The sequence below is a fragment of the Squalius cephalus genome, assembly GCF_949319135.1.
Source record: "Squalius cephalus genome assembly, chromosome: 25".
Classification (NCBI taxonomy): Eukaryota; Metazoa; Chordata; class Actinopteri; order Cypriniformes; family Leuciscidae; genus Squalius; species Squalius cephalus.
In genome coordinates, this window is record NC_137146.1 from 8,120,130 (window position 1) to 8,145,679 (window position 25,550).

A 25,550-nucleotide genomic window follows, 5' to 3' on the forward strand; every position below is an offset into this window, starting at 1 on the left:
CGAAGTTGAACGCACTTCAAAATGGTGGGGATTCCTCTGAGGTGAAGTGCTAAGGGAAGTTTGTGAGAGTATGTCTAAAAGTGGAGTTAAACACAGACAAAACTCAACCAGGCATCGCCCCTTTTTAGTGCTGCCTTGGCCAACTATTTAAATTGAGAATATTGAGGAATATTGTGAGTGTGACATAATGTTTCCTGGATGAAAACTCAAGACTACAATTGAGGCTTTTGAGGGAGTTCAGAAACGGTTCACAGTCACACTGAAATAGAGAATAATAACTCCCTTTGGAGTGGATTTGTGCTTTGTAACTTTGCAAACCATTTGCATGAACAAAAAGAAAGCCTACACACTAAAGACAGTGTAAAAAAAAAAGCACTGTTGTGGTCATTGAAGCCACAAGATGAAGACGAGGGTAACTACAGTTTTTATTGAAACTAACACAGGCAGGACAGACACAAGAACCGACAAGGGACTGAACAGAAATACAAAGGAGAAAATGAGGAAACTAACAAGACACAGGTGGAGAAAGGTAAACTAATCAGGGACTAACAAGAACAGGTGCAGACTAGACAGAACATAATTGTGACAAATATGGATCATTGTAATGAACCACCAGACAAGACAATGCCTTTAAGCTTTTAGTAAAACAAAATACTAAGAAACTCACAAATGTCGGAGCCATCAGCAGGTGTTGCTGAGCAACTGAACTCTTGAGTAAAGCAATAAGAAATAAGAAAGAGAAAAGAAGATGCCATGCCAAGTCACATGGAAAGGAGAATGGGTGAGCAAGAGAAGATTGAGGAGGGCAAGTGAGATTAATGCGATGGTGAGGTGGTGTGGGAAGCTCAGGTGCTCGATGGCTCATTAACACTTGACTACTACAAAACATGCACACCTACTCTCAAAAAACACCACAAACACACATTCGCAAGAGAAATGCAGACCAGGAGAACCGACATCCTAGCCTTATTAGTATGAGAGTGTACAAAAGTAAGGAGGTGAATTTGTAAGTAACAATACCATCTCCTGATCATTAGCAAAAGTAAAGAGTCCTCTGATAGACTCATGAATAATGCAAGTGAAATATGAAAGGGCGAATTACAATATATTTTACATAAACATGCAGAGAAAGATTCAACAAAAGCTCATTTTCAAACACTTGACTTTGTTTCCTCACAGAAGGCTGTGCGTAAAAAATAAACACCGGATGAGAATTTCTCCAATTTACCATCCTCAAACAAGACCCTCTTCCAGAGATGAACTCAAATTGTTTGCCGAGCATAATTTGCCCGTGATGAGGATTTGCTGTGTGTGAACAAAATCATCTGACAACCATTACCATGTACGGCTGCAAAACTTTCATAACTTTAATTTGTATTATTTCATTAACTAGAGAAACAATAACTTTTCATAAGATAATACCGCTCAGGATATGAGCCTGAAAGCAAATCAACACTCTTCACATAAGCTCTCAACTATTAGCTTGAATTGGGGCTGCTGTCTTACCCAAGCTGCTAACACTCATGGAAGGCTTTTACATGCTCTACATGAGACCAGACTATAAGGACTAATTATGCTGTTGGCTGTATAATTAACTGATGAGTCTAAAATTTGCACACACAAAAAGTGAGTGAAATGAAGGTGGTTAAAAACTATATTCATCTAAAAAAGAAAGGAAGTAGTAGTTATCTGTATGACCAGGTCTTTAAAGAATACCCACTGTGTCATACTGAAAAAAATATCTTGGCAGTAGGTGTGTTGAGCAACCACCTTTGCCTCAATGAATCTCATGTATACTTCCCTCATGGATATCAGTTCAACAGATGTGGGTGGTTTGGGAAGGTGTTTAGTATCTATTTTGCATGCATCTTTAAAACTTCAGGATGCTGTATATTATTTAATGTTTTTTTCTCTCTCTCTCTCTCTCTCTCTCTCTCTCTCTCTCTATCTATCTATCTATCTATCTATCTATCTATCTATCTATCTATCTATCTATCTATCTATCTATCTATCTATCTCTCTCTCTCTCTCTCTCTCTCTCTCTCTCTCTCTCTCTCTCTCTCTCTCTCTGTGTGTGTGTGTGTCATCCTGGTCATCATTATGTCTATGGAACATCCCCATAAAACATGGAAACTGTATATTTTACATGCATCTATTTCATTAACATTCTTATTTTATATACCAATGTACTTGAACTAAAATCTGCTTAGAACAATCACCCTAAAAAGGCGGGTGTTAATATAGAAGGCCACATGATGAATTAAAAATTCATCCAAATTAACCTTTCCATGAGCCATGACAAAATAAACATGTGTAGATACTACATCTCATTAAAAAAAGCTAAGTTCTGTTTCTGCCTTAAGTTTAAGTACAATTAAATTGGCTGTAGAAGCCATTTCAACATTGTTCCACAGTTCATTTAAATTATATTAAACTGACTTAGTGACTTTAACTAGAGTTGAATCTCGTATTATTTAATATATATATATATACACTCACCTAAAGGATTATTAGGAACACCATACTAATACTGTGTTTGACCCCCTTTTGCCTTCAGAACTGCCTTAATTCTACGTGGCATTGATTCAACAAGGTGCTGAAAGCATTCTTTAGAAATGTTGGCCCATATTGATAGGATAGCATCTTGCAGTTGATGGAGATTTGTGGGATGCACATCCAGGGCACGAAGCTCCCGTTCCACCACATCCCAAAGATGCTCTATTGGGTTGAGATCTGGTGACTGTGGGGGCCATTTTAGTACAGTGAACTCATTGTCATGTTCAAGAAACCAATTTGAAATGATTTGAGCTTTGTGACATGGTGCATTATCCTGCTGGAAGTAGCCATCAGAGGATGGGTACATGGTGGTCATAAAGGGATGGACATGGTCAGAAACAATGCTCAGGTAGGCCGTGGCATTTAAACGATGCCCAATTGGCACTAAGGGGCCTAAAGTGTGCCAAGAAAACATCCCCCACACCATTACACCACCACCACCAGCCTGCACAGTGGTAACAAGGCATGATGGATCCATGTTCTCATTCTGTTTACGCCAAATTCTGACTCTACCATCTGAATGTCTCAACAGAAATCGAGACTCATCAGACCAGGCAACATTTTTCCAGTCTTCAACTGTCCAATTTTGGTGAGCTCGTGCAAATTGTAGCCTCTTTTTCCTATTGACATTTTTCTTCTGACATTCAGTTTGGAGTTCAGGAGATTATCTTGACCAGGACCACACCCCTAAATGCATTGAAGCAACTGCCATGTGATTGGTTGATTAGATAATTGCATTAATGAGAAATTGAACAGGTGTTCCTAATAATCCTTTAGGTGAGTGTATATACATATATAATTTTTTTTGGTCGCCATGACTAACTGATCAAATACAGTGCATAAAACAACAATGTTCATAACTTATAACAATAATTAAAAAAAAAATATATATATATAATTTTTGTTGTTGTTGATTTTTTTTTTGTCGCCATGACTAACTGATCATATACAGTGCATAAAACAACAATGTTAATAACTTATAACAATAATTACACACACACACACACACACACACACACACACACACATATATATATATATATATATATATATATATATATCTCAAATGTAATGCTTAAAGCAGGGACATCTGGGAACATCCTTTTACCTTTTAAGACCAACAACTTTAACAATATTTTACACTAAAAGTACATGTATTCATAAATTAAATGTTTTGACTATAAATTATTTAAGGCATTTCATTCCTTAACTTAGAGAAAAAAAATGTCCAGCAATTTACAGTAAAATTACGTTATCCCATCAAATTTAGTAGAGTTTTTACAGTAGCCGCCTATGGTTAAGGTAAGTTACAGTTCAGGTAGTTTTTTTTTTTTTTTACATTCTTTTGCGTTTAAATTACAAATGTAAAAATACTGCACTTAACATTTCTTCTATAAAATTGAATTACGTTTACATTTTTATTATTGTATTAATTTTTTTTAAAACATTTCTTTTTCTAAACCTAACAACGGTATTTTAATATTTGCACCCCACTGTAGCCTATATGCATTGGAGATGGAACTTTTGCCGTGTACATTTGCTCCAAGCACCACATGCGACCACTTCAGCTCACAAGTGTTGCATGCATTGGAACGGTACAGTGGTTGCATTCACTCGCCACCGTTGCTCAACAAGTTAACGTTTGGAATAATCAAATGATGTCACATCCGCTGTTAAGTTCGCCTTGGCATTGTTGGATGCTCTCACGCGCTGTCTGCTGAACCCTCATGCGCGTGCGGTCGTAACTTTGGACAGCGCGCGCTCAGTAATGGCTGCACGCGGGCACTCGCGCGGTGGAGCTGCACGGTAATGAATGTGGATCAATCCGCCCTGTTCTTTTCGGGCATCATCTGCCACACCGAGGACGTGATATTAACGGCAGAAAAGTGCGATAGAGACGTGACAGCATGATCCTTCTGTTCGGTGCATTAAAGCCCCTGCTTTTCCTCATTGTCTTCGGACTGTATCCATCCATGGTAAGTTGATGCGATGAGTTGCAAGCTAAAAGATTTCAAGATAATGCAATGCACTTGATTTCTCTCTCTCTCTCTCTCTATGTGGATCTATTTAAAACAGATTGCATATGCCGTAGTAGGGAATAAAAATGGGTAAAAATCTGAAATCTCAAAGTTATATTTTTTAATATAATTATTTAATATAATATCATATAGGGTCCTCTAACACTGGAGTTCTCAGGATTATGCATCATATAATATGTACGTGTTGGAGGAAAATAAAACTAGTCCACAGATATTAAACTTTGGTTTATTCAAGCATGGAGAGCCATTTGTCTTTCCAGATGTTTTCCAGGAATGCATTAGTGAGTTACAAACAGATAAAGGGACATGCAGCAAATATTTATAAGCATTGGAAATATGAATTTTGTAGATTTTTTTTTTTTTTCATTGTCAGTGTGGATTCATACAGTGCATATGCTTATGATATGATTTTACCAGCCAGTGAATATAATGGTGAACTGATCAATTCTGGTCCACTGCCCAACACAATAAGCTAAATAACTTGCTGCCCCTGTAAAAATGATACAGCATATAAAATGATGACAGATTACAAACAATAGTATTAATTAAATGCAATGTTTAAAATGATGAATAATTGAAAATGAGCAACTGCACAACATAAAATATAACAAATTAATTTGAAGTTACTTTTTGCCAAAAACAGAACTTCAATGTTAATGAATAGTATGAATTAATCTGTAATTAGATTAATTAAGTACAAATATTTCTGATGATGCTGTATCAGATGTTAAGCAAATTGTTCCCTTTGTTGGAAAGCAAAGTGCTTGTCTAATGACAACACATAAATACTCATCACATAAACATGTGACAAAAAAACAAACACGCATGGAATACCTAAAATGCGACAGCACAGAAACCAACTGGTGACAACAAAATCAAAACTGGCAAATGGTCAGACAACGCAATTATAATTATTTACGCCCCAGTGCACACTGGTAAGGGGACGAATGGGAATGAACCACAAGAAAATGTATGCCGATTTAAACTGCTTTTTGCTGGATTTACTCAGTCTTTTCTATTTAGAATTTTGGCATTAACAAAATATATAAACAGTCTGCATATAGCATTGTCATGAAATCTACAGATTTGTTTTAATCAAGCTGCTATCTCTTTGTTATCAATGTTATCAAAGAAAACTGCAGGACATTTTCATTTTAAGACAGTACTGCAGAAAAAAAAAATCACCATAATGAGACGTAACAAGTGCTAAAATGAGTGTGGAGATGTGCTTCAGGTGTTTAGTCATTTTTAGCCGGACAGGAGCTGTCCACACCGCCGTGGTGCTGAAGTGAACTAATCACATACAGACATTCAGTATGTCTGCATGAACTAGACAGACAATTGCTTTTTGTATGAACAATTTGTTTAACCATTGGATAACATCGCTTGTACTTCTATGCTGGCATTTTGACCTCACCATATGAAGTCCACAAAATGTCACAGGTCCAAAAGTACACAAAACCCCCACAGACTCTAAGAAAGAGGGCTGTTTGTCTATTAAAATGAATGGACGGTAGTGTAATGGGCTTCTAATTACATTGTTGTTGCTTGTGGGATGAGTGATTCATGATGATTAATTTGACGTGCTGAAATGCGCTTTTTATGGTGACAAATTGCATTACACACCTACGGGTACAGCTTTCTAATGACAGTGGAGGGATTCATAATAATACAGACCTTCACTTTATTTAGCATTCAGTGTTCGGTTTTCTAGCAAGTTTTTGAATGACTTTGAATGGAAAAGCCGATTCAGTAATGTATTGATCTATTCACATTATGTGTCTTATAAGATACATATAGGATACACTCTTAAGAATAAAGGTTATTTATTGGGATTGATGGTTCCATGAAGAACCTTTAACATCCACTGAACCTTTCCACTGCACAAAAGGTTTTTTTTCTAGTGGAAAAAAGAGCATTCTTCTTTAGATTATTAAAATGTTCTTCAAACTAAGAAAATATGGTTCTTGTAAGAACTGTTCACTGAAACATTCTTTGGGCAACCAAAAATTGTATTATACTACATGTCTGCAAAAACACCATTTTGTAACCTTTACCTTTATGTGACATTCATAAAAGATATGCAAAGCGTATCTGACTTTATGAAATCTCAGGAGATATGTTTGCTAACTATCTAATTTTCTAATCTGAACATTACAAACAACAAATAACGAATGAATGTCACTCGATGTTTGATAACCACAGTACGTGTGCATATGATGAATGAAATAAACCATACTTGAACAATATAATAATAAATCTGCTGTGCACGAACACTGCCTCACCCTCACTTATTACTCTACGGATTTATCGCTGAGAAGATGACTGATAATGAACGAAAGCATTCCTTTTATCTTTCTATGCCTCGTTCTCTTTCAGAAGTGTACTCAGATATTGAGATATAGTCTAGAGGTCAGAGGCGAACAAGAAAGCAAGAGTGAAAAGAAAGAGAAAGAAAAAAAGAATCGCAACTTCTCTTTTAATTTTCAAACAGGTGTTGTTTAAATCGAAAGCATGACCGCCAAATATAATGAGAACTAAAGATAGGAGGGCTGTTTTCTCTGCTGTGTATTTAATATCACAGTACAAATCTCAGACATGGGCATACAAATATGATGATTTCCACCATCAGGACAGAAATGCGAGTCCATTTAAAAGGCATGATCATCAGTACCTGTGTGGTCAATGTATGTTCCTCCACGCTCTGTCCAGTTATAGTGATATATCTGGCATTTCTCTGTCTGGATTGATGGTGGGTGCGATTTGTTTTCATCAACAAACATAAATGGAAGTGGATTTGAATGTTGTACTCTGGGTGACTGTAAAAGAATCCATCATTTTGTGCTTTGTTAAGATACTGCTGATGTTGTACGTGCATAAATACCTTACACTGCATTTATTATAAATGACTCTATTACAGAAAATATTGCAACGCAAAATAGCAATTCCACTACTGGTCTAGACAGGTTGTCAGTCTTTGAGTTGGTGTGGGGATTTTTAGTCACTCTTTATACCAGTGACTGCATTCGAAAGCATACGGAACCATCTGCTCTCCAGTCGCTCTCGTGGTACTTTGAGCATACTTTCAGCATAGCGAAACATAGGCGAGTCGTATAAAACACCAATTCATTCAGGAACGACTCTAGTGAACATCTTTATGAGCGAGTAATCATTCACTGAACCACGTCGTTCAACGAAACATGACTGCCTTTATGAGTGAGTCATTGAATTATACACCTAACCGACTTATTCAAAAAACACCAGTTCATTTAGAAAAACTAGTGCCAGGCCCTGTCCTGAATGTCACACTTCATATGCACTTTCGGTCTTACAATGGTTGCCGTGTGCGAGTGTCCATTAAGTCCATGAGACCGTAGGGTGTCTCAATTGTCATTTTAGGTTTCAGAAGGGTATTTTTGAGGGGTCAATCAATTCACTGAACCAATTCATTCAAAACACAAGTGGACATCTTTATGAGCTAGTCATTATTCATTCAACCAATTCAATACAAGCACACATTCATTAAGGAATGACAATTCAATCATTCAATTAATTCATTTGATTTGTTCAAAATTAATGATGATCATTAAATAAACAAAACTACTGTGTTACTTCGGCTTCCTTTGTAACGATTTTCTTTGGCAGAGCAAAACAAAGTAGCCTAACTGCCCATATTGTGTAAGTTACTGATGTATAAAAGCAATGTCACACTCGCAATACAAAACATATAGAGAGGAGAAGAGTGGGGGAAAATAAGAATGTGTGACAGAGAGGTAGAAAAAAAAGAAGAGGCAGAGGCAGTCAGGGAGGGCGTCAGTAAATTCAGTGTGTGCACATGCATGTATGACATGGGATGCCTCTGTCTTCAAAGGGAAAGCTTATCAGTTTGTCCTCTCAGGTGAATCCTCGAAACCTCCTTATCGTTTCTCCATCCGTTCTTTTCTCTATCCCAATTCTTTCTCCCTGTATTGTTTTTGTTTATTTTTTTAAGCCCTGCTTGTATCCGTTGAGTGCACAGTTACGCGTCTCGCATTCCAACTCTCAGATTCGACTGTACAAATTATACATCAAAGCTGGGGAATTGGATCAGTTATAGCGCAAGTGAATTAGAGCGAGAGAACACTGGCATTATTGTGACTGACAGGGACACGCCCACTTTATGATGTCACGGGCTCTCAGGTCCAGTAAAAGACAGATTTCCAATAGATAAAAGTGGTTTTATTGTGTGGGCTTGTCAGTCTAAATAAGTGATTTATTTCATTAATCTTCTTGGAAACTTGCAATGGCACGCCTGCTTGACTGTTTTCACTGGTAAAGCTAGTCTTTAACTGTTTACAAGGCCTTTGCATGATAACAGTGGGGGTTAGCATCTTGCCGTAGCTTTGTTGTTAATGGTGATCTCAAGGCTGCACAAAAGAAAGATTTTAAAATGGCGTTCCTTTGAAAGCCCTATTTTATCTACAACACATTATAATAAATGAGTTCAGTAATAAGTAAAGGGACAGTTTACCCCAAAATAAAAATTCAGCCAATTACTATCAACCCTCATGTCAATACAAACCTGTATGCCTTTTTTCCTTCATGGATTAAAAGCTTTCAAACTTCAAAAAGGACTCAAAGGCACCATAAAAGCAGTCCATATCACTCAAGTGAAATATTCAGTCTTTTGAAGTCATACTGATAGATTTGTGTGACAAATAGATAGAAATTCACTGAAAATCTTGACATCTGCCCTAGTTTTCCTTAGCATAACAGCATAACTAAAGCATAACAGCGTGTGTGTGTGTGTCTACAGACAATTGGTCCCAAGGAAGGATGGCAGGTGTATAGTTCGGCCCAGGATGCAGACGGACGCTGTATCTGCACAGTGGTCGCACCGGAACAAAACCTCTGCTCCAGGGATGCCAAGAGCAGACAGCTCCGACAGCTGCTGGAGAAGGTCTCACGTATAATAAACACACATTTTATCTCTCTTCTTTCTTTTTCCGACATATGTATATACGTACAAAATGTTCAAATGTTCTACCGTTCAAAAATGTGCATTAAATTGATCAAAAGTGGCAGTAAATAATTTTACAATGATAAGAAAAAACATTTCTATTTCAGATAAATGAATAATGAATAATGTTCAATGAATAATGTTCCTATTATTATGTTTCCACAAAAAATTAAGCAGCAAAATAAGAAAAAAATTCTATAAATAAGAAATATTTTTTGAGCTCCAAATAAGCATATTAACATTTCTGATAGATTATGTGACACTAAGGACTGGAGTAATGATGCTGAAAATTCAGCTTTTCCATCACAGGAATAAATTACATTTTAAAATGTTTCAAATTAGAGGCTTCTTTCAAAAGCATAAAAATCTTACTGACCCCTAACTTTTTCAAGGTAGTATATATACACACATTTATATTTTCCCCTAAATATATTCATGGAAATGAAACTTGCCAACTCATTTTTGCAACTGAATATTGACGATATTTAATACTCTTTGTCTGAATGTTCTCATACTCTCATACTAATGAAAGGGTGCAAAACTAGCCTACTCGGACGGTCTTTCGGAAATGTAATGGCCTAATAAACAGGCGCATTAAAATCATGATATTCACAATGTTTCTTATATAGTAATACCAATTACCTATACAATAATACCTACTGTCAGCACATGCATTGTGAATATAATGTGAATATTCAAAATATTGCAAAGCCCTGTAATATCACAAGGTTTTTTCACTCTGCATTTCTTCTTGCCTTCTGTTCTTTCTATCAGCACACACACAGACACACACACACACAGGCATCATTTGGCTAGTGTATATTGTGTCGACAACTAATGTACTGTTTTGCCTCAGGGATTCACATTTCAGGAGCTACAGTACTGTACAGCTCACCACTAATACTGACATAAACAAACACACACACTTGTCCTCTTGCTCTTTATTTCTCTCGGTCTCTCAATCACACATTACATATTCCCCTCCCCCAATGTTTTTATCCTCTTTTGTCACTCTCATTCCCACTTAGGACCTTTAAAACACACACACACACACACACACACACACTCAAAGGAAAAAGCAATAGCACTCATGTGTGCTTCCATTGCATTCACAAGAGGCTGATTTTATGCAGGTCATTAATACCTGATTTTATGATAAATGATACATGCCTCAATTCAACGGGAGCCTGACTGCCGTTAATATTGATATGTACATTTATTAACGCATCCATTTTCCCTATAGCCTGAAAAGAAATCCCAGGCCTCCATCTCATTCATGATTCATGGATTTCCACTTTTCTCACGCCCTAGTCAAGGCAGCTAATCAGACAGTTTGATGGGGACAAACACCATGAGATTGGAGTGACTGCTATGTTTTGTTTTTTTTCTCAGCCCCTTTTTAAAAATTCATTAATTGTAGTCAGTTTATCCATAACATATGCAAAGAAATGTGTCTTTGGAAAGTGCTTCTCATCCGTTGAAGTTGAAGGGATAGTTCACACAATAATAAATTCATCTACTCACCCTCATGTCGCTCAAGCAATGTATTGTTTTCCATAAAACAAATGTCCATGGTGACCAGTGGCTGGTCAAAAGGAGCAAAGCAAACAAAAAAGTATTATACATATGAATTGGATTTTTTGTTTACTGCATGATGCAAACGTTTATTTTATTGCATTTATTTGTAAATTTTCTTTTTTTTTTTAAATGTAATTAATTCATGTGATGCAAAGCTAAATTTTCAGCATCATTACTCAAGTCTTCAGTGTCACATGATTCTTCAGAAATCATTCTAATATGCTGATTTGGTGCTCAAGAAACATTTCTTATTATCAAATGTTGAAAACAGTTATTTTTTTATGAGAACCACCCCTAGTGTAGTCCTACTTCTTAACTTGTGCTTTTGTGATGCAGGTGCAGAACATGTCTCAGTCCATTGAAGTCCTGAATCTGCGTACGCAGCGCGATTTCCAGTATGTCATGAAAATGGAAAATCAAATGAAAGGGTTACGGACCAAGTTCCGGCAAATTGAAGAAGACAGGAAAACTATAATGGCTAGAAACTTCAAGGTATGTTTTTTTATTAGGTTACAAAAGATCTGCTGCTTGGAAATGCAAACATCAGCATTGGGCATGAATATTTGTATGTGTTATGTCAAAACGCTAAACGTATGCAGGCCTATAATAGAACTACATGCGTTTCACGACTAAACATTGTATAAAGCATAACAGCCTGTGTGTGTGTGTGTGTGTGTGTGTGTGTGTGTGTGTCTACAGGAGCTGAACGATCATATGGATGAACTCCAGCCATTGATTCCTGTGCTAGAGCAGTACAAAACAGATGCTAAGCTGATCTCTCAGTTCAAAGAGGAAATCAGGAATCTTTCTGCTGTGCTGACGGGCATCCAGGAGGAGCTGGGAGCTTATGACTATGAGCAGCTCTATCAGAGAGTCCTCAGCCTGGATAGCCGTCTACGAAACTGCATGAGCAAACTCAGTAAGTACAATCCACAGCTATCGTAAGTACTGACGGAATTTACTGCGCTTTTTACATTCACAGTTCAAGCATTTTAAAGGGGCCATATTCCACTGTTTCATATCATTTTACATTATATTAGAATTACAGTAAATGGGTTGTGTTTGCTACTGTATCTGTCAAAATTCTATATGTAACTAACCTCTGCTATGATTGGCTGAACCTTTGGGTTAACCAAACATGATTAACTTGGTTTCAGGCTCAGCTGTGCTTGATTTTATGGAATTTTGCTTAAAGTGTATTATAGTACAACCTGTAAAAGAAAGTTGCAGAGTAATGTTTCAATTAAAACAAAAAATATCTTGCCCAAAGCAAAACATGACCTCCAGCTACAGTTTGTCCATATCGGATATTCAATTACTCTTAGTGAACGTCAAGCAAGGCAATTAAATAACAATGTGTTTTCAACAATCTTCACATAACACCTGTGATTCTGATGATGAAGTGCTAAAAAGCCTTACAATATGAATGAGTTAGGCAAATTCAACAGATGTTCTAATATGTTATTAATATCTCTGATAATTACATCCTAGCGTTGGGGTTTGGATGCACTAAGCTAGTACATCATTAAAAGTTGCTGTTGTTTTTTTACATGCACCGAAAGCAAGTCTTTAAAAGGAATGAAATTGCTTCTAGGAAACCAGCCATTTGAAAAAGAGATGATGATGATGTTAAAAATAAAGAATATTAATTTGGAATTCTTATAGCATGTGGGAAATTAATGAAAATCACCGGCCCTGTGACGATAAAGACATCTGGGACGCGGTTTGGCGCATGGATGACCGACCCTCTAGCATCTCCAAGAAATAACCGGGTGAGTTCTGGAGGGGGGCGGCGCTATGTTCTTCAAGCTGATTAATGTTCTGACATATACCTGATTAATCTTCTTCCTTCCCAGGATTGCTAACAACCGGTTTCCACCAGGTGTAAAAAAATTTAGTGAGCCACTCATCTACATACTTCAATCTCACTCTGTCTTTTTCCCACAGATTTGGTACATGGACACTTACACCAACAGCAAGGTGGTTCGAGAGTATAAAAGTATTGAAGACTTCATCTCCGGTCAGGAATCGCGAACCTATTACCTTCCCTTTAAATGGGCTGGAACCAACCATGTGGTCTATAATGGCTCTCTGTACTACAACAAGGAGCAGAGCAACATCATTGTCAAATACAGCTTCGAGACCGGACGGGTTCTTGCCCAGCGTGCCTTGGAGTACGCCGGCTTCCACAACGTCTACCCCTACACCTGGGGAGGCTTCTCGGACATCGACCTGATGGCGGATGAGCTGGGTTTGTGGGCTGTCTACGCCACCAATCAGAATGCAGGAAACATTGTGATTTCTCAGTTAGAACCGCAGACGCTGGAGGTTCTCCAGACGTGGAACACGGAATACTCCAAAAGGAACGCAGGCGAGTCTTTCATGATCTGCGGCACGCTGTACATCACCAATTCCCATCTGACCGGAGCCAAGGTGTATTATTCCTACAACACAAAGACCTCGACGTACGAGTACATGGACATCCCATTCCACAACCAGTACTTTCACATTTCCATGCTTGACTACAACGCTCGAGAACGGGCGCTTTACGCCTGGAACAATGGACATCAGGTCATTTTCAACGTCACGCTTTTTCATGTCATCAAAACCGAAGATGATTCCTAATGGACAGTATACAGTATGGATATTGAATTTATTGTTATTTTCTACGCATTCATGGTTCTTTTCCCAAATGTTAATGAGACATGTTGCCTTTACTTCACCATAGACTGTGATTTGAATTGAGCATCGTCTCGCCTTAGGACTGATGACACATGAAGACTTGATGATGCCACGCCATTACAAACAGAAAGATTTTTGTTATTTTACTCATCTTCTCATAGCTGCTCTGAAAGTTAGGTCTTACTTGCAATATTTCACAATGTGAGCCACAGATTGCTCAACTGCATGAATGTCTGATTCTTTTGCCATCCTTTACGTGGTATTTGTATATCAGAAATCCCATTTTCTTATATAGTGATGTACTTTTGGCAACATTAATTTGCCCAGACTCTCCTGGTAATATCTTGTTGTGTCAAGTTTAGTTGTACAAACTGTAGAGCTCTGAATATGAACCTATGTAAACGATTGTAACATTCATTGTCACTGTGAGAGGAAATATTTTATATTAAATCTAGAACAAAACAATAAATCAACTGGAATGAAGCCGCAAATCTACATCCATAAATGTAAACAACAGAACAGAAAGGTGCCATGTGCGACACAGTGCAATTTCGTCGGAATTCAGCCCGAATTCACGGGGGTTATAATGAGGTCATTTGCTGATGATTGTGACAAGCCCGAATGCGGTTGCGTTGACATTAATTTACAGGCAGCCCTTCTCACTTGATGACTTTGAATGCTGTCCTATGGCATTTTCAATCAAGATCAAGGGCACAGGAGCAAGGAGGGGACGATTCCAACTCCTTTCTGCAATTTCCTCTCCCTTCATGTCTGTGTCAAGTCTCCCTGTCTGCTAGGGCACTGGGAATTTAAATGCACTTTTACCACCATCAATTCAACGCCGGGAATTGATCACCCACTGGGATTTACTACTGCTGTTTCCTCCCATCACGCCCAGTGCATCTCTTATGAATATTCGCCTACAACATAGTCTTGCAATCATAAAGTTTAAATTGCTTTTTATTTTTTATGTTTTTGGAGTTTAGAGTTTCAATTACAAACCTAATTAGATCATTTAAATTGTTATTTTTTCTACACTTTCTCAACATTTTATTGCCTATAATGCCCAAATATTTAACCACTTAAAAGGAATAGTTCACCCCCAAAAAAGTCTGTAACGGTTTATACAGCATAATGTCTTTTAGACATAAAAAATTCATAAAAGAGACTTGTGCTCTATATTTTGAATTTTCTGGAGCTATACAATAGGGTTTTGTTGTTGTTTTTTCTTTATTTATTAAAAATAACTTTTTTTTTACCCCTGCATTAGGAAGTCACAATTTCCTGTGGGTCTATAAAACGTCCATTAGAGTTTTGTATTTTTTTGACCACATTATAATGAGGCCTATTTCACAAATATGCATAAAACTAATTGGCTCAGCAGAGGAGAAATATCAATATGAATATAAATATTTCATACTGTTTTATCAGATGATAAAGCCAATACAGACTGATATTCACATTATCTTTTTAGCAGTCACCTGACAGTTTCGGTTAAGGCAGTGGAGTGTATTGTGCTCCACATTGCAACTCATTTTAAATTCCAGAGAATGTGCAAAAAAAATGAGAAACTCAGTGGGATGCCATACTATTTCTATTCTCCATCATTGCACTGATATTTTTAGACCCATTTTTACCTTCTTCTGTAGCCTACTGGAATAACTTGCCAGTAGAAGAAACACAAATAGTTGTATATACTGTAAATCCTATTAGACTTACAGTATATTTGCATTGAGATAGTTGTAACACTTTAAAATAAGGTTTCATTTAACATTAATTATGAACATGAACTCACAATGAACAATACTTTCTAAAATATATATTAATTTAGTTTGTTAAACTCAACATTTACTAATATGTTTTTCAAGATCCAACATAGTATCTTAATAAGGTTAATACATGCTGTAAGAATATATTGCTCATTGTTAGTTTATGCATTCATTAATGAGACCTCATTGTAAAGTGTTAACATGATAGTATTATTGAGCAATATTCATATTAAAGGCCTTGTAGTCAATCATTTTATCCCTAAAAACTCACCTTTGATCACCAAAATGACATATTTAAATGTTTTTCTCCCTGAAAAAAAACTGTCATGCCTTAAAATAGCTTGAATGTAACTCTACACCCTTGCCTCGTTTAGTATACGCTGTTCTATGAATCTGCAAATTATCCCCGCCTCCGCTCACTCACGCCAGCTCAGAGACTCGTTGACGATCACACGTTGACCTGATTGGTTACAAGGTAGTTTGTGACGCCAGAAACACCAGCGATTTCAAACCGTGTTTTTGAGACTGTCTTTGGTTCGTCTTTACTTATGAATTTGCACAAGGTTTGTCTTAAAGCATATTAAAAACACCACATATAAGACATATAAACAACATTAAAAACTTGATTTTCACCACAGGGGGACTTTTGGTTCCAGCCCTTCGTGGTACTTGTTCTGCAAGATTATTCAGAGAATTTGTAGAAAAAATCTTCTGATCTCTTGAAAAGTAACTGATCACAAAATTCAACTGAGTTTGAATAAAAAGCACAACATTCCCAAGATCTTTTGATGAAATGCAATCATACTTTTAATCTGTTCTCCATTCAGAGCATTTGTTCACGCTCTCTCTTCACTGACTAGTCAAGAAATGAAGTCTGAGTTTAAAAAGGAAAAGAATGCCAGAAGGGAGGCTGCATAATAAATGAACGAACTTCTGACTTTTCAGTGACTTTTAGAAACCGTTCTTATTTTATTGAGTTTTCTTACAGCATTTAGAGTATATTATATAATGAGAAAAAAACCTAACACCTTTTGCTCTTTTCCAGAAAGACATCTGTCTGCAACACTGATCTAACCTGTAGCTTGATCTGATAGCATCTGTCCTTAATGCTGAACTGGCTTTAGTCTTCTTTTTAAAGATCATTACTTATGTGATTATGCATATGAATTTGAATATGGCATGGCTGTTGTATTTTGAGTCTTACACTCTGATCTTCACTAGAAGGACAAACTTCTTGAAGTGCTGCTGTTTCCCGAGGGAGTTTGTTCTCCGGCCCTCTGAACCACCAATTAAAAGGCAGATAGTGTTCAGCTGGGCGTTTTATGTCTCAAATGTTTTTCTTTAACAGCAGACTTATCTCCCAGCAGGAGTTTTAGATCACACAATCTGGTGGTCGACTTGATTCTTGATTAAAGGAATTCCCTTATCTTGTAAAATTGAACAATTACTAGTTTAATCTCTCTGCTTTTATAGTTACGTATGCAATATTGCCATAGACATTGCAGATTCATTTATGATTGTATATTATAGGGCTGTCAGTCAATTTGAATTATAATTAAATTATAGTCAGATTCATAGATTTAATAATTTAAGGTACACTATGTAGCCTAACTATTTTTGTACAAAGTTAACAGAATATAAATTATGACACAATACATCATCAATGCCAAAAAAAAAATTGTCTTCCCCTGATTCACTGTGGTAAGCATATCGTAAGTGTTTTTTTAGACCTAACGGGATGGTTTTCACTAGAAATAGCGTACATACTGTACATCATTAGCCAGTGTAAGTTTCACCATATCCGAAAATAGAGAAAAGTTTGAAAAGGTTGAATCACCCCAGAACAGACGAGAGTCTGTTGGCAAAAAGAGAATGTGACAGAGCTTGTAATAAAACAAGAATCAACATTGGCTTGGCTTTTTGAGAGATGGCGAGAACTGAGGGATTTGAAATAAGTGACTCGGAGATAGGTTTTTTTTACTACTCAGCAGGGGAGTAAGGTATTTTACTGAAAAATCTGATAAATCGCCATTTGTAGCCAGGGCCGGAGTGGGGCCACTTTTCAGCCCGGGAGTTTCAGGCCCAAGACCGGCCCACTTTTTCCATAATGGAATTCCAAATTAGCACTTTTTCTAAATTGGATAAATGAAGCAACAGTTCAGCTCGTACTATTGTGTAGTTTGTATTAATACCATGGGTTAACAAATAATGTAGCCTAAAGGTTAAATAATAATTAACTTAGACTTTAAGCAATTGCGACTTTATTTCACACAATTCTGACTTTATATTTCGCAATTCTGACTTTATAACACGCAATTGCGACTTTATATCACACAATTCTGACTCTATATCTTGCAGTTCTGACTTTATAAGCAATTGCGACATTATTTCACACAGTTCTGAATTTATATCTTGCAATTCTGACTTTATAAGAAGCAATTGCGACTTTATTTCACACAATTCTGACTTTACATCTCGCAATTCTGACTTTATAACACACAATTGCGACTTTATATCACCCAATTCTGACTCTATATATCGCAATTCTGACTTTATAACACACAATTGCGACTTTATATCACCCAATTCTGACTCTATATATCGCAATTCTGACTTTATAACACGCAATTGCGACTTTATTTCACGCAATTCTGACTTTATATCTCGCAATTCTGAGAAATAAAGTCAGAATTGCGAGATGTAAACTCGCAATTGTGAGATAAAAAGTCGCAATTATCTTTTAAAATGTTTTATTCTGTGGCGGAAACAAGCTTCCATACCTCCTGGCCTCTTCCTCCCATCCATCCTCCCTGACACGTACCGTACTGTAGGGCCGGCCCAGCTATCGGTAGGCGCCGGCGGTGCCGCGGTAGCCAACCTGAGAAAACGTTTTGGAAAAGACGGGCTGTGGACCCAACCAACTCTATAGGATGGGAGGGGAGAACTCCCTCACATGGTACAACCCATGCAGAGGCTGCGCTGTCAGAATGCGGAACGTGTGTAGCCTAATGTAACTAATGTGACATTGAAATGTGAAAAAAAAAAAAAAAAAAATTCCTCGACCGGCCCAAAAGTGAAGCGGCCAATTCTCCCGATTCTCCCGATTCCCCACTCCGGGCCTGTTTGTAGCTCTCTAACAGAGTTAACTGTAAACATTAATAAGTGTGAAAGGTCATTTCATTATGGGTGTTGTATCGCTGTGCTGGAATTTATTTTCAAGGAAGAAGTACCATGTCTATTATAACATCTTCAGCTAGTCAGCTTGAGATCCTTACCATCTAAACTGGTTATATATCTTAACCCTAGTAGTGAATGGTTTATGAGCAGTTGAATAACCATATTCATCTGCACAGTCACGCAGAAGCAAAGCACAACCCAAAAATGTTCTTCCGCAAAATGCATGCAGTTTTGATATTTAACTGCTAGAGGGCCAAAAGTTACATAGTGTACCATTAAAACAACATGGGTCTAATTCACTAACCATGAATGATAAACTTGAATACTAAAACTTATTTGTAGCCTATGAAAAAAACTGGGTTGAAATTAAAAATTTCACATAGATATTATATTTCATCAATAACTTTGCACCTAAATTAACATCATTCAAAAAAGATGATATTCTATGACTGATATTCTATTGTCAGTTTGTTCGAAGTATACAATATTTGTATGGGTCAAGTGATAGCAGTATCACTTTATTTTTGAATAATAAATTGCACTATATTAACATGTTCAAATTTATGACACTCATATTTGCTTTTATGACATATAATTTGCTTTTATCTCAAAATCCCAAAAGCTCTAGAGAGAATTCAACACAATTTGATGAAAAAACATGAAAGCCAAGCCTCATGATACATGTTCAATCTCAATATCTCACCGCATGTAGATCAGTATTTACTGAACAACCTTTGATTATTTCCCCACACAAGCCTAGAATACCAACATTGCCTTTTGCCATGTTGTCACCGGCCCAAACTAAAGCCGAGAGTAATTCACCGGCAGATCAACAGCAGTCTGCATTTCATTTCACATTGAAAGGTGTTTAAAAAAAACACCACTGATTTCCATATCAATCACGGTAACCTGTTATTTCTGTACCAGTGTGTGCGTGTATGTGTGATTCGTTTCACACAGCTCGCCAGTGTTGTATTATTGGTATTCTTTATGATCCCTCCACTGCTGGTGTCGCCCAATGTTATGTTAGAAAATGTAAAGTATTATGGTGCCCCCCCCCCCCCCCCCCCCCTACACCCTGACAAAGGCACATCAAATCTTTGTGAAGGATCTTTGAAATGGAGAGAGGTAAGAGCCTGGGGGAAAGGTTTTCCACTACCATGAATTTCAATAAAGACACAAGGGAAAGACACAGTATAATCAGCACAACTCAACAGTCCATTCCTGCCTAATCCAGTCACATTGAAACTAACAGTGTCAAATTAATATTCTCTCCCTCAATGTCTAATTACTGCATATTTCATAAAAAAAATCCAATTATTATCCTTATCATTGCGGTTTCTTATCTGTCTTTATGTGCCAACAGGCCACGTTGTCGCCACTGATTAAAATGTGAGATTACAGTAGTGAAAACACCACACAGACTCACTGGTGAGCCATAAAATGGACACAAATCAAGTTGGCAGGTGACACTCAGATAATTTGTGGTTATCCTTTGCTGAAAATGCAAGCATAAAATCAATTTGCTGTGCTGTGTGCATACAAATGTAGCTTCATAACTGGAATGAAACAAAGGCAAACAAATCAATCTCTCAATTGAAAGTTATAGAACTCAATGAACTTGTTTCTGATTGGCGAAATATGGAAATCAAAATGAAGGCTGTTTTTTTTCTTTAGCCTTTCACTGATATATTTTATGTTTGAAAAGTTAATAGAAACAGTCTTTATAATTCTAAATAGCTGAAAATGATTCAGGGAAACAAATGGCTCTGTTTGAGTAGAGCTCCAGTTGTTTGGGGTCCAGACTCTTAGAAGGGAGAAAATCATATTTGAGAGAGAGAGAGAGAGAGAAAAATCAATATTGAATCGCAGGCTGCATAATCTGACATCTCAATGCTCAGCCAATGAATTATCAGGCAATGGATTTCTTAATGTCATAATATATTTAGTTATTTTATTCAACAGTTAAGTTTTATATAATGTACCATAATGTCATTTAGCTACCTCTTTAGACTACAGTGACACATTCCGTGTATTGTTGGACTCCTGCAGGAAAAAGGAGGAAAGTTGTGTCTGTATAAATGAAAACTGATTAGATATTATTCACAGCCTTCCTAAAGAATGCAACACAAACTGGATGCGTCACTTTCCGGAAAGAAGTAATCACTCAGCTGTTATTTACATTCTAGTTTAAATTAAATTGTCCTCATAAATCTTAGTTTCACCACTATATTTCCTTCTGTTGTGTTCTTTTGAAGCTTCATAAAGTTGTTGGAGGGCTTTATTTGTATGGATTTATCTTCATTGGAGAATGTTTGTGGGGGGTTCTGAAAATATTTGTGTTTAATACGCTTGAATGGCTGGTCAGCTAATAGTAAAAGTAAGTGCTAAACATGTCTGTATATCCATGCTGTGAAGCACTATAAATGCAAATTGAGGGAACAATGTAAATACCATCACATTTGCATCAAAAGGCAGACCGAGCAAAGCACTTAATTGGAAAATTAATAGATTCCACATGATCAGTTCTAATCAAAGAGACACCGTTTGATCAAGTGATGTTTGAAAGAATTGCTGTGTACAGATTGCAATTTCTAAAAAAAAAAGTTTTTAATTTTTAAAAAAATGTCAGTTGCTATTACTGTATGTTGTGTAGGTGCTAGGGCATTGCTCTGTGGTTGATAAGGTGTGCTGAGTGGTTTCACAGTAGAGTGTTGCTAGGCGGTTGTTACTGTGTCCTATAAAATCCGTTTTATTTTTTCCCAAGTTCTGTTTTATTTTTGTCCAAAGTCCAATTTTTCTGGATTCTGTTTTTTTTTTAAACTCCATTTCAATGGTTAAAGGTGCATTGCGCAACATTTCATGTTAAAAATACCCGTTTTTCTAACCCATGCATGCTTAAACAATTGCCTGATGGGCTGAATGAGCCCTTCTCTGATCACTGCGATTGCCTCTATAATCCTGTACAGTAAAATAAATAAGAGGGATTCGGGTCGGAATTTGAGACTGGGCGTGACGGCATGCACGTTCAGTTGCAGTGTTGCAGTTTCGCTTGTCGCCAGAGGGGGCATAGTTCTGCAAAAACTCAGAGACTTGCGCAATGCACCTTTAAATTACATTTTAGTAATCAAAAAGCATATCTAATTATTAATTACATTTATAAAAACAAAAATGTATTAAATAAAGTTGCATATATTTCTATGTTGTTTTTTTTAAGAAATTCTGCCAATCAAATGAAGGCATAAAACGTTAATTTAATTGATATTTTAATCATATGAAATGAACAAACTTTTTGTCAAACAAAGTGCTCCACAACAGAGCTTTACTTTTAAAATTAAAACATGGAAGAAAATGTTTGATTATTCCTTAAAAAATAATAATTATTGTTATTATTAGTGTTAGTATTATTATTACATTGAGGCAGTAAATTATACTGCACAATGGTAATATATTTCTGTCACAATTTCTTCAAGTTAAACCGAACTTGTATTTTGACAGGTTTTATTTTGACGGTCGTCCGCGTTTTCGTCCGCGTTTTTCCGCATTGCTTCCCTAGCTGTGGTTGTTTGTTAGAGTGCTAATGTGTTCTGAGCAACCTGATTTCAGAGGAAAATATAACTATGTTATGAGATTGCGATTTTGTTCGAATTGTGAATGTGAATCGTATAAAAACGTACGATTATTAGAAAAAAATAAGCACGAAGGTACACCCCAACCCAAATCCTGATGCGGTGTAAGCAGATTGTACGAAAATGTAAGAATGAAATTGTACAAATTCATACGAATTAGCCACCAATTCGCAAAAATGTAAAATAGTTACGAATTGTAAAAGTGTAAGAGTGTAAAAAGCAGCAGTTGAACCTAGTTGGCTGACTGTACTGCACACAATCCCCTTATCATTCCTTTGGCATTGACTTACAATGGCAGCTTGCTATAAAGCGATGCTTAAAATGTCATTGAGAATAATGAGTCCAGTGCCTGTCTCGGCCTGCAACTCTAAACTCATCACTCCCATGTTGATCACTCTCCTGGATGAGTTCCATAAGCGACTCCCTCGACTTGAGCAGGGCATCATTTGAGACCTCAACAAGCTCCCAAGGGAGAAAAAAAGCAGATTGCTAAGAGAAGACGAAGGAAACGTTGCAAAGTAACAGTGTATAATTGTTGCAGCTGCAATCAAGCCACTAAATGTGAAAATGCTGAAGACCCTGTGGTGGAAATCAAGTTTTTAATGTTGTTTATACGTCTATGTGGTGTTTTTAATATGCTTTTAAACAAACCATGTGCAAATTCATGTCAACACCATTGCTGAGTATTTTCTCCTTAAAAGTCCAGTGAACCAAAGACAGTCTCAAAAACGCGGTTTGAAATCGCTGGTGTTTCTGACGTCACAAACTACCTTGTAACCAATCACGTCAATGTGCAGGCGGGCTTTAGCATATCATTAACTATGTTGCGAAGCAGGGGAGTCTCAAGAGAAGCCAAACCAGTATATTTTTCTGTTGATATGAAAAATCGTGTACATTTAGCAATATAGCTAGTGAATTATGTATATGATGTATATTACGAGGTTATGATGAACTGTATGCCTTTCTCCACTGACGTTCTGATGTTCGAAGCATTTCTAAGGATACTGGTTTTTAGAAGGCAGCTGTCTGACTCTGAGGTGGCGAACGGGAACATGGTTTGTGTAACATTAGCAACACATTATAAGCTGTTTGATAGCAAAAGGCTAATCATATTAATTACCGTTATGTGTCCGACGTTGTAAAGAGGTCAAAGGTCTCTGAGCTGGTGTGAGTGAGTGAAGGCGGGGCTAATTTGCATATTCATGAGTCTGCATATACTAAATGAAGCAAGGGAGTAGAGTTACATTCAAGCTATTTTAAGGCATTTTTTTACAGGAAAACAGGTTTAAATATATATTATGGTGATCAAAGATTGACTACAGGGGGACTTTCAGATATTTTTTACCTCCCTCAGTTTCAGTTGATCTGCAGGTTATTCTGTCTCTATAATTATTCTCAGTGACAAGAAAATGTGACCACAATGCAATTGGTTGATTCCAAATAGATGCAGGAAAGTCCAAGGCAATAAGAAATTAAAGGTATTATTTGCTTTGCATGTGAGGTCAAATGAATCCACAAAAGGTCTGCTCCAAAAAGACCATCCCTGTTTGCCCTGAGCCCTTATCTTGTCCCAACAGAGGGAGATGAACATGCATGTTTGTGCAAGGACTGTTGTTTGTTGACTGACTGTGTTTGCATTACATTGTGTTAACGTACATGTGGTTGCCAAGATCACATTTGCATGCAGTATGTTGGTCAGTTCCCATCTCAAAAAACAAGGTATGAACAAGATAATGTCACTTGCACATCTTCTAGACACATTGGTGCAAATGCAGGGGATGTTGGTTCAAGTCTGGCCTGTCCAATGCCTGATCATGGATCTTAGTCTCTTTTTCATTAATGTCTAATTAAATACAGTGGCTACTTTTGACTGTGAAGAGTAAAAGTACAGTTTAGTTCATTCTGTTGGTATATATGGGTCATTCAGCCCAAAAATATGTATCAAAAATACAAATATGAAGAGTTCAGATGCAAAAGCCTCTAAGTGCCATCTGAAATTTTCTTCTAGAATGATCATTTTTATCAAGCTCGTATATTTAAGTTCAGTGCACTCTCAGAAAAAAAAGGTACAAAAGCTGTCACTGGGACAGTACCCTTCAAAAAGGTTCTAAAATGTACCATTTAGGTACTAATATGTACACTTTCGGAACTAATATGTACACTTTTGGTACCAATATGTACTTTTGAAGGACTAATATGCACTCTTTAGGTACAAAAGTGTACCGCCACAGTGACAGCTTTTGCACCTTTTTTTCTGAGAGTGTAATTTCACTTAAATGGCAATGAAAATTACCTATGAATTGTCATTTAAGAGAAATTACTGAAATTAAATATACAAGCTTGATAAAAATGATCATTCTAAAAGAAAATTTCAGATGGCACTTAGAGGCTTTTGCATCTGAACTCTTCATATATTCTGTATTACTGTATTCACCGTCTGACTGTATGCACCAAACCATGATGTCCATACCGTGACGGTTCGGAACATATATATATATATATATATATATATATATAAAGCCCATCTAACGTCATAAAGCATCATTATTACCAAATGTGCCACAAAAGGGAGGACTTCAAATAAACATCAGTAATTTCAACATGTTGATTTAGTCTCCTTAGAAATTAATTACGGGAGTCACTCACCTGTTTTTTCATTAGTGAACAGTCTGTATGGCATGGAAAATGTTCTTCGACTCTGTAATTACTTTCCCCTCTATGCACAGACTTTAAACGAATTAACTTTTTGTTCCACGGCGAAAAAGAACATGCGAATGTGTCACCGACCGCATGGTTCAGCGAGTGCCTTTCTTTGTAAATAACATCATGTAATCTTGCTTCTCGACCGAGAGAAACAGCCTGTGACATGATAGATGGGCCGCGGAGATGAAAGATGCTTAATCACGTAAGACGCTGCATTTCAAGGACTAGATGTTCAGTCTCTGCTACGATAAATAAACCTAATTCTGAAGTCTATTTTGCTGAAGCAAATGAGAAGCAGTGTGAAAAGGAATGCAGTAGCAGGGGCTGGCTGTTTATCTGATTTGTTTTCATCATTTTAGTTCTCATCAGACGGTCCTCTGGGATTGCTGTGTTCAGAGGAAAGGTCTGTGGGTCTGGC

General features: G+C 36.9%; 1 protein-coding gene across 2 annotated transcripts; it reads left to right on the top strand.

Moving 5' to 3' along the window:
* Positions 1–664: 664 nt before the first annotated feature.
* On the top strand, positions 665–15,119 carry olfm3a (olfactomedin 3a). 2 transcript variants are annotated; one of them, XM_079862950.1, is made up of 6 exons: positions 665–781; positions 9,391–9,534; positions 11,509–11,664; positions 11,872–12,091; positions 12,838–12,944; positions 13,120–14,335. In XM_079862950.1, exons 1-6 carry the CDS (start codon positions 749–751, stop codon positions 13,795–13,797), a joined length of 1,338 nt encoding a protein of 445 aa, XP_079719076.1. In that variant the 5' UTR covers positions 665–748; the 3' UTR covers positions 13,798–14,335. The 2 variants fall into 2 exon arrangements, with proteins under 2 accessions (XP_079719076.1, XP_079719075.1); XM_079862949.1 differs by lacking the exon at positions 665–781 and adding an exon at positions 4,269–4,532 and having other exon boundaries at positions 13,120–15,119.
* Positions 15,120–25,550: the final 10,431 nt, after the last annotated feature.